The following is a 13,573-nucleotide window of genomic DNA, read 5'->3' as shown; positions in this document are numbered from 1 at the left end:
CAAGTCACCAATTCTGCATTTATTCTACATTTTCTCTGATTGTTCCTCACCTGGTATTGGCTCCCACTCCTGAGAAAAAATACTGACCGACTACTAAGAGTGGGGTCATGGCCTAAAGAAAATTATGGTGAAAGCATAAAAACGAAGAATTAGTATGTTTGGTAGCCCTGAGTAATCAGCATTATGGCATCTCTTGCGATTCTAGAAATCCATTGTAGACACCATACTGTCAAGTACGGCCCAGTTCCTATACATTAGTAATTCCTCCCATTCTGACATGACGATCACTTCCCAATTGGAAAACTTTTTACTGTTACCTGATGGATTTGAAAAACTGTAACCAGCGCAGCTTGGAGATAATCACTTTGAGATTGCTTGGTATAAAAAACCTGGATGGGATGCTGTCGGCCTTCCAAGTAAAGAACTGGGGCTCCATTGAAATACTGAGAGAAGAGGTCCACGTCCATTGTAGCTGACATGATGAAGACCTGTCAGAAGATAGGTAAATCCAGAGTGTTTGGATACATTATGCTGAAAATTTTATTTTTTACCTTTAACTGAACATAGAATTTCTAAATGTCCCTCTGAATAATGAAAGGTTTTCCCATTGGGTTCAACACCTCTGAGCAGAACCTAAGGCTACTAAGCATCCAACTATCCCCTATTTATGGCCAGCATGAAGCACTAAGTGAAACTGGCCATACTAATTTGTTAAAACGTCACCATCTGATTAATATCCAGGACTTTTACTTTATGCTGGAATAAAGTTGAATATATGTACTGGTTACACTGGTTTATCTGCAGGAAGTGTAGTCTTCACCTATGTCCACGTGGCAATACTGTTTATGGAAGAGTCAAAGCAAATAGCTATCTTCATCTATGGTTGGCTTACATTTTAGGCATGTGTGCAGCCAGCCGTAGCTTTGTTATGCTAACTTTCATTAAATAATTTGGTCATTTTTTCTATCCAAATAAGATCCTAGTATTTGAATAATATTTTATACTGGTAATAAAAAATACATAATGAAATATCTTACAATATTATACAGTTTAGAGAGCAACAATTGAGTCTGCGGGATTACCTTTAATGGCAGCTTTCCAAGCTCTTTTCTCTTTTTTTGTGCCGTTTTGACAACTCCAAACAGGACATCAGTGTGAACTGTCCTCTCATGAGCCTCATCCAGGATGACCACGCTGTATCTGCGCAGAAGTGGATCTCCAATCGCCTCGCGGAGCAGCATGCCGTCAGTGAGGAACTTTATTTTAGTCTCTTCTGATGTCACATCTTCAAAACGTACAGTGTACCCCACCTGTCATTACAGACACTCAAGCTTAATAAGACTCTGCTTTCTGCGACTAAGAAATGCAACACTAGATGAGAAAAGAAGACTTCTGCTTCTGATAATATCCTGCCATACGGGAAATGAGGTTACCTACCAGTTTACTGAGCTCAGTCTTTCGCTCTTCAGACACTCTTGTTGCCAGGGATATAGCAGCGACCCTTCGAGGCTGGGTCACGCCAATGATGCCCTGGCGCCCGATGCTCGCTTCATACAGGTACTGTGGAATCTGAGTTGTCTTGCCAGAACCAGTTTCACCTGTAAATATAAAGAACATTTCCTAGAGATTATGGAGGTACATAGCAGAAGTAATATCCATATGGACATAGTCATTAAAATGTAGAAAGATGAAGAGTTACAGAACTATAAAGACTGTCCAGCTGCAATAAAGCAAAGTATGGCACAGACACAGCAACCAATGTGACCGAGCTGACACAAGAAGGTCTACCAGCACTCCTCTCATGGAATTTGGTCTCCTCTTTGGCACAACCACAAATAGCCTTACTGAGTACCACATTATTTATCTTGATTTCTTTTAGTGTTTCTTAAAGCCCTAAAGTGGCCATTTGAAATGACTTTAGTTTTGTGCCATGTCTGTGATCTGCTTTTTTACAACAACATTAAACAACTGAACGAACATCCTCCGAGCCCGGTGATTCCATAATTTTTGCCAGGAGTTGTACATGGACAACTCCTTGTCATCCACCACGCTTGGCCCTGATAAAATTGAAATAGCTTATACTCAACTCCCGTTCCAGCTCTGTTCCAGTGGTGCCAGCACTCGCTCTCCCGAGGCTTTCGTGCTGATGTGACATGTGAAGCCGACACCCAATCAAAGCTGGCGTCACTGTCTCCGCCTCCTGTCGATTTGAACATGAAAAGGAAATCAGAGATCAGCTGCAGCCCGGACTTCCTCTTCACGTTCAATTTGTCCGAAGGTGGAGACAGTGACGCCAGCGCTGATTAAGTGACAGGGTCACATGTCACAACAGCACGGGAGTCCCGGGAACGCAGGCAGCGCGCGCACACACACGTCGAAGGCAGCGGGCGCGCCCACGCGACGTGTGTGCGCGCGCGAGCTGCCTGCGACGTGTAGGCATTACACACACACTGCGTACACATACGTTGCAGGCCGTGCGCACACACACACACTGCGTACACATACGTTGCAGGCAGTGTGCACACACTGCAGGCAGTACACACACACACACATTACATACGCACACACTGCAGGCAGTACACACACACACACATTACGTACGCACACACTGCAGGCAGTACACACACACACATTACATACGCACACACTGCAGGCAGTACACACACACACACATTACATACGCACACACTGCAGGCAGTACACACACACACACATTACATACGCACACACTGCAGGCAGTACACACACACACACATTACATACGCACACACTGCAGGCAGTACACACACACACACATTACATACGCACACACTGCAGGCAGTACACACACACACACATTACATACGCACACACTGCAGGCAGTACACACACACACATTACATACGCACACACTGCAGGCAGTACACACACACACATTACATACGCACACACTGCAGGCAGTACACACACACACATTACATACGCACACACTGCAGGCAGTACACACACACACACATTACATACGCACACACTGCAGGCAGTACACACACACACACATTACATACGCACACACTGCAGGCAGTACACACACACACATTACATACGCACACACTGCAGGCAGTACACACACACACATTACATACGCACACACTGCAGGCAGTACACACACACACACACATTACATACGCACACACGGCAGGCAGTACACACACACACACATTACATACGCACACACTGCAGGCAGTACACACACACACACACATTACATACGCACACACTGCAGGCAGTACACACACACACATTACATACGTGCACACTGCAGGCAGTACACACACACACATTACATACACACACACACTGCAGGCAGTACACACACACACATAACATACACACACATTACATACACACACACACTGCAGGCAGTACACACACACACTGCAGGCAGTACACACACATTACATACACACACACACTGCAGGCAGTACACACACATTACATACACACACACACTGCAGGCAGTACACACACATTACACACACACACACACACACTGCAGGCAGTACACACACATTACACACACACACACACTGCAGGCAGTACACACACATTACATACACACACACACACACACACTGCAGGCAGTACACACACATTACATACACACACATACTGCAGGCAGTACACACACATTATACACACACACACACACTGCAGGCAGTACACACACATTACATACACACACACACTGCAGGCAGTACACACACATTACATACACACACACTGCAGGCAGTACACACACATTACATACACACACACACACTGCAGGCAGTACACACACTGCAGGCAGTACACACACATTACATACACACACACTACATACACACACACACTGCAGGCAGTACACACACATTACATACACACACACTGCAGGCAGTACACACACATTACATACACACACACACACACTGCAGGCAGTACACACACATTACATACACACACACTGCAGGCAGTACACACACATTACATACATACACACACACACTGCAGGCAGTACACACACATTACATACACACACACTGCAGGCAGTACACACACATTACATACACACACACTGCAGGCAGTACACACACATTACATACACACACACTGCAGGCAGTACACACACATTACATATACACACACACACTGCAGGCAGTACACACACTGCAGGCAGTACACACACATTACATACACACACACACTGCAGGCAGTACACACACATTACATACACACACACACTGCAGGCAGTACACACACATTACATACACACACACACTGCAGGCAGTACACACACATTACATACACACACACACTGCAGGCAGTACACACACATTACATACACACACACACTGCAGGCAGTACACACACATTACATACACACACACACTGCAGGCAGTACACACACATTACATACACACACACACTGCAGGCAGTACACACACATTACATACACACACACACTGCAGGCAGTACACACACATTACATACACACACACACTGCAGGCAGTACACACACATTACATACACACACACACTGCAGGCAGTACACACACATTACATACACACACTGCAGGCAGTACACACACTGCAGGCAGTACACACACATTACATACACACACACACTGCAGGCAGTACACACACATTACATACACACACACACTGCAGGCAGTACACACACATTACATACACACACACACTGCAGGCAGTACACACACACTGCAGGCAGTACACACACATTACACACACACACACAATGCAGGCAGTACACACACATTACAAACACACACATTACACACACACACACACACTGCAGGCAGTACACACACATTACATACACACACACTGCAGGCAGTACACACACATTACAGGCAGAACACACACATTACATACACACACACTGCAGGCAGTACACACATTACATACACACACTGCAGGCAGTACACACACACACACTGCAGGCAGTACACACACATACACACACACTGCAGGCAGTACACACACACACACACACACACTGCAGGCAGTACACACACACACACACACTGCAGGCAGCACACACACACACACACACAGCAGGCAGTACACACACACACACACTGCAGGCAGTACACACACATTACATACACACACACACACTGCAGACAGTACACACACATTACATACACACACACTGCAGGCAGTACACACACATTACATACACACACACACTGCAGGCAGTACACACACATTACATACACACACACACTGCAGGCAGTACACACACATTACATACACACACACACTGCAGGCAGTACACACACATTACATACACACACACACTGCAGGCAGTACACACACATTACATACACACACACACTGCAGGCAGTACACACACATTACATACACACACACACTGCAGGCAGTACACACACATTACATACACACACACACTGCAGGCAGTACACACACATTACATACACACACACACTGCAGGCAGTACACACACATTACATACACACACACACTGCAGGCAGTACACACACATTACATACACACACACACTGCAGGCAGTACACACACATTACATACACACACACACTGCAGGCAGTACACACACATTACATACACACACACACTGCAGGCAGTACACACACATTACATACACACACACACTGCAGGCAGTACACACACTGCAGGCAGTACACACACTGCAGGCAGTACACACACATTACATACACACACACACTGCAGGCAGTACACACACATTACACACACACACACAATGCAGGCAGTACACACACATTACAAACACACACATTACACACACACACACACACTGCAGGCAGTACACACACATTACATACACACACACTGCAGGCAGTACACACACATTACAGGCAGAACACACACATTACATACACACACACTGCAGGCAGTACACACACATTACATACACACACTGCAGGCAGTACACACACACACACACTGCAGGCAGTACACACACATACACACACACACACACACTGCAGGCAGTACACACACACACACTGCAGGCAGTACACACACACACACACTGCAGGCAGTACACACACACACACACACACACACACAGCAGGCAGTACACACACACACACACTGCAGGCAGTACACACACATTACATACACACACACTGCAGGCAGTACACACACATTACATACACACACACTGCAGACAGTACACACACATTACATACACACACACACACTGCAGGCAGTACACACATTACACACACTGTAGGCAGTACACACACATTACACACACACACTGCAGGCAGTACATACACATTACACACACACACACTGCAGGCAGTACACACACATTACACACACACATTACATACACACACACACTGCAGGCAGTACACACACATTACATACACACACTGCAGGCAGTACACACACATTACATACACACACACTGCAGGCAGTACACACACATTACATACACACACACTGCAGGCAGTACACACACATTACATACACACACACTGCAGGCAGTACACACACATTACATACACACACACTGCAGGCAGTACACACATTACATATACACACACTGCAGGCAGTACACACATTACATATACACACACACTGCAGGCAGTACACACACTGCAGGCAGTACACACACATTACATACACACACACACACACTGCAGGCAGTACACACACACACTGCAGGCAGTACACACACACACTGCAGGCAGTACACACACACTGCAGGCAGTACACACACATTACACACACACACACAATGAAGGCAGTACACACATTACAAACACACACACACTGCAGGCAGTACACACACATTACACACACACACTGCAGGCAGTACACACACATTACATACACACACACACTGCAGGCAGTACACACACATTACATACACACACACACACACACACTGCAGGCAGTACACACACATTACATACACCCACACTGCAGGCAGTACACACACATTACATACACACCCACACTGCAGGCAGTACACACACATTACAGGCAGAACACACACATTACATACACACACACTGCAGGCAGTACACACACATTACATACACACACACTGCAGGCAGTACACACACATTACATACACACACACTGCAGGCAGTACACACACATTACATACACACTGCAGGCAGTACACACACACACACACACTGCAGGCAGTACACACACACATACACACACACTGCAGGCAGTACACACACACACACACACACTGCAGGCAGTACACACACACATACACACACACACACACTGCAGGCAGTACACACACACACACACACTGCAGGCAGTACACACACACACACTGCAGGCAGTACACACACACACACACTGCAGGCAGTACACACACATTACATACACACACACTGCAGACAGTACACACACATTACATACACACACACACTGCAGGCAGTACACACACACACACTGCAGGCAGTACACACACACACACACACACACACACTGCAGGCAGTACACACACACACTGCAGGCAGTACACACACACACACACACACACAGCAGGCAGTACACACACACACACACTGCAGGCAGTACACACACATTACATACACACACACTGCAGACAGTACACACACATTACACACACACACACTGCAGGCAGTACACACATTACACACACTGTAGGCAGTACACACACATTACACACACACACTGCAGGCAGTACATACACATTACACACACACACACTGCAGGCAGTACACACACATTACACACACACACACTGCAGGCAGTACACACACATTACATACACACACACACTGCAGGCAGTACACACACAATACATACACACACTGCAGGCAGTACACACACATTACATACACACACACTGCAGGCAGTACACACACATTACATACACACACACTGCAGGCAGTACACACACATTACATACACACACACTGCAGGCAGTACACACATTACATATACACACACTGCAGGCAGTACACACATTACATATACACACACACTGCAGGCAGTACACACACTGCAGGCAGTACACACACATTACATACACACACACACACTGCAGGCAGTACACACACATTACATACACACACACACTGCAGGCAGTACACACACACACTGCAGGCAGTACACACACACTGCAGGCAGTACACACACATTACACACACACACACAATGAAGGCAGTACACACATTACAAACACACACACACACTGCAGGCAGTACACACACATTACACACACACACTGCAGGCAGTACACACACATTACATACACACACACACACTGCAGGCAGTACACACACATTACATACACACACACACACACACACACACACACTGCAGGCAGTACACACACATTACATACACCCACACTGCAGGCAGTACACACACATTACATACACACCCACACTGCAGGCAGTACACACACATTACAGGCAGAACACACACTGCAGGCAGTACACACACATTACATACACACACACTGCAGGCAGTACACACACATTACATACACACACACTGCAGGCAGTACACACACATTACATACACACTGCAGGCAGTACACACACACACACACACTGCAGGCAGTACACACACACATACACACACACACACACTGCAGGCAGTACACACACACACACTGCAGGCAGTACACACACACACACACACACTGCAGGCAGTACACACACACACACACTGCAGGCAGTACACACACACACACACTGCAGGCAGTACATACACACACACTGCAGACAGTACACACACATTACATACACACACACACTGCAGGCAGTACACACACATTACACACACTGCAGGCAGTACACACACACACACTGCAGGCAGTACACACACATTACACACACACACACACTGCAGGCAGTACACACACATTACATACACACACACACTGCAGGCAGTACACACACATTACATACACACACACTGCAGGCAGTACACACACATTACATACACACACACTGCAGGCAGTACACACACATTACATATACACACACTGCAGGCAGTACACACACATTACATACACACACACACACACTGCAGGCAGTACACACACATTACATACACACACACACACACTGCAGGCAGTACACACACATTACATACACACACACTGCAGGCAGTAAACACACATTACATACACACACACTGCAGGCAGTACACACACATTACATACACACACACACACACTGCAGGCAGTACACACACATTACATACACACACACACACACTGCAGGCAGTACACACACATTACATACACACACACACTGCAGGCAGTACACACACATTACATACACACACACACTGCAGGCAGTACACACACATTACATACACACACACACACTGCAGGCAGTACACACACAAACACACACTGCAGGCACTACATACACATTACACACACACACTGCAGGCAGTACACACACATTACACACACACACACATTACACACACATTACACACACACACTGCAGGCAGTACACACATTACACTGCAGGCAGTACACACACAAACACACACTGCAGGCACTACACACACATTACACACACACACTGCAGGCAGTACACACACATTACACACACACTGCAGGCAGTACACACACATTACACACACACTGCAGGCAGTACACACACTGCAGGCAGTACACACACATTACATACACACACACACACACTGCAGGCAGTACACACACATTACATACACACACATACTGCAGGCAGTACACACACATTACACACACACACACACTGCAGGCAGTACACACACATTACATACACACACACACTGCAGGCAGTACACACACATTACATACACACACACACACACACACACTGCAGGCAGTACACACACATTACATACACACACACTGCAGGCAGTACACACACATTACATACACACACACACACACACACTGCAGGCAGTACACACACTGCAGGCAGTACACACACATTACATACACACACACACTGCAGGCAGTACACACACATTACATACACACACACACTGCAGGCAGTACACACACATTACATACACACACACACTGCAGGCAGTACACACACATTACATACACACACACACTGCAGGCAGTACACACACATTACATACACACACACACTGCAGGCAGTACACACACATTACATACACACACACTGCAGGCAGTACACACACATTACATACATACACACACACACTGCAGGCAGTACACACACATTACATACACACACACTGCAGGCAGTACACACACATTACATACACACACACACTGCAGGCAGTACACACACATTACATACACACACACTGCAGGCAGTACACACACATTACATATACACACACACACTGCAGGCAGTACACACACTGCAGGCAGTACACACACATTACATAAACACACACACTGCAGGCAGTACACACACATTACATACACACACACACTGCAGGCAGTACACACACATTACATACACACACACACTGCAGGCAGTACACACACATTACATACACACACACACTGCAGGCAGTACACACACATTACATACACACACACACTGCAGGCAGTACACACACATTACATACACACACACACTGCAGGCAGTACACACACATTACATACACACACACACTGCAGGCAGTACACACACATTACATACACACACACACTGCAGGCAGTACACACACATTACATACACACACACACTGCAGGCAGTACACACACATTACATACACACACACACTGCAGGCAGTACACACACATTACATACACACACACACTGCAGGCAGTACACACACATTACATACACACACACACTGCAGGCAGTACACACACATTACATACACACTGCAGGCAGTACACACACATTACATACACACACACACTGCAGGCAGTACACACACATTACATACACACACACACTGCAGGCAGTACACACACATTACATACACACACACACTGCAGGCAGTACACACACATTACACACACACACACAATGCAGGCAGTACACACACATTACAAACACACACATTACACACACACACACACACTGCAGGCAGTACACACACATTACATACACACACACTGCAGGCAGTACACACACATTACAGGCAGAACACACATTACATACACACACACTGCAGGCAGTACACACACATTACATACACACACTGCAGGCAGTACACACACACACACACTGCAGGCAGTACACACACATACACACACACACACACACTGCAGGCAGTACACACACACACACACACTGCAGGCAGTACACACACACACACACACTGCAGGCAGTACACACACACACAGCAGGCAGTACACACACACACACACTGCAGGCAGTACACACACATTACATACACACACACACACTGCAGACAGTACACACACATTACATACACACACACACTGCAGGCAGTACACACACATTACATACACACACACACTGCAGGCAGTACACACACATTACATACACACACACACTGCAGGCAGTACACACACATTACATACACACACACACTGCAGGCAGTACACACACATTACATACACACACACACTGCAGGCAGTACACACACATTACATACACACACACACTGCAGGCAGTACACACACATTACATACACACACACACTGCAGGCAGTACACACACATTACATACACACACACACTGCAGGCAGTACACACACATTACATACACACACACACTGCAGGCAGTACACACACATTACATACACACACACACTGCAGGCAGTACACACACATTACATACACACACACACTGCAGGCAGTACACACACATTACATACACACACACACTGCAGGCAGTACACACACATTACATACACACACTTCAGGCAGTACACACACTGCAGGCAGTACACACACATTACATACACACACACACTGCAGGCAGTACACACACATTACATACACACACACACTGCAGGCAGTACACACACATTACATACACACACACACTGCAGGCAGTACACACACACTGCAGGCAGTACACACATTACACACACACACAATGCAGGCAGTACACACACATTACAAACACACACATTACACACACACACACACACACACTGCAGGCAGTACACACACATTACATACACACACACTGCAGGCAGTACACACACATTACAGGCAGAACACACAAATTACATACACACACACTGCAGGCAGTACACACACATTACATACACACACTGCAGGCAGTACACACACACACACACTGCAGGCAGTACACACACATACACACACACACACACACTGCAGGCAGTACACACACACACACACACTGCAGGCAGTACACACACACACACACACACTGCAGGCAGTACACACACACACACACACACACACAGCAGGCAGTACACACACACACACACTGCAGGCAGTACACACACATTACATACACACACACTGCAGACAGTACACACACATTACATACACACACACACACTGCAGGCAGTACACACATTACACACACTGTAGGCAGTACACACACATTACACACACACACTGCAGGCAGTACATACACATTACACACACACACACTGCAGGCAGTACACACACATTACACACACACACACTGCAGGCAGTACACACACATTACATACACACACACACTGCAGGCAGTACACACACATTACATACACACACACTGCAGGCAGTACACACACATTACATACACACACACTGCAGGCAGTACACACACATTACATACACACACACTGCAGGCAGTACACACACATTACATACACACACACTGCAGGCAGTACACACACATTACATACACACACACTGCAGGCAGTACACACACATTACATACACACACACTGCAGGCAGTACACACACATTACATACACACACACTGCAGGCAGTACACACATTACATATACACACACTGCAGGCAGTACACACATTACATATACACACACACTGCAGGCAGTACACACACATTACATACACACACACTGCAGGCAGTACACACACACACTGCAGGCAGTACACACACACACTGCAGGCAGTACACACACACTGCAGGCAGTACACACACATTACACACACACACACAATGTAGGCAGTACACACATTACAAACACACACACACACTGCAGGCAGTACACACACATTACACACACACACTGCAGGCAGTACACACACATTACATACACACACACACACTGCAGGCAGTACACACACATTACATACACACACACACTGCAGGCAGTACACACACATTACATACACCCACACTGCAGGCAGTACACACACATTACATACACACCCACACTGCAGGCAGTACACACACATTACAGGCAGAACACACACTGCAGGCAGTACACAAACATTACATACACACACACTGCAGGCAGTACACACACATTACATACACACACACTGCAGGCAGTACACACACACACACACACTGCAGGCAGTACACACACACATACACACACACACTGCAGGCAGTACACACACACACACACACACTGCAGGCAGTACACACACACACACTGCAGGCAGTACACACACACT

General features: G+C 46.6%; 1 protein-coding gene across 1 annotated transcript in view; it reads right to left on the bottom strand.

Moving 5' to 3' along the window:
* Positions 1 to 13,573, bottom strand: part of DHX33 (DEAH-box helicase 33) — a 90,106-nt gene that overhangs the window by 18,576 nt on the left and 57,957 nt on the right. Inside the window, exons 2-4 of the mRNA XM_073665236.1 lie at positions 1,438 to 1,598; positions 1,083 to 1,310; positions 318 to 488 (exon numbers count right to left, since the gene is read on the bottom strand). Coding sequence (XP_073521337.1) covers positions 318 to 488; positions 1,083 to 1,310; positions 1,438 to 1,598 — 560 coding nt within the window. The remainder of the gene's footprint in view (positions 1 to 317; positions 489 to 1,082; positions 1,311 to 1,437; positions 1,599 to 13,573) is intronic.

This window comes from Phyllobates terribilis, unplaced genomic scaffold (assembly GCF_046119375.1).
Source record: "Phyllobates terribilis strain yellow unplaced genomic scaffold, ASM4611937v1 Scaffold_2__4_contigs__length_985480577, whole genome shotgun sequence".
NCBI lineage: Eukaryota > Metazoa > Chordata > Amphibia > Anura > Dendrobatidae > Phyllobates > Phyllobates terribilis.
This window is presented reverse-complemented; position numbering and strand designations above follow the sequence as displayed.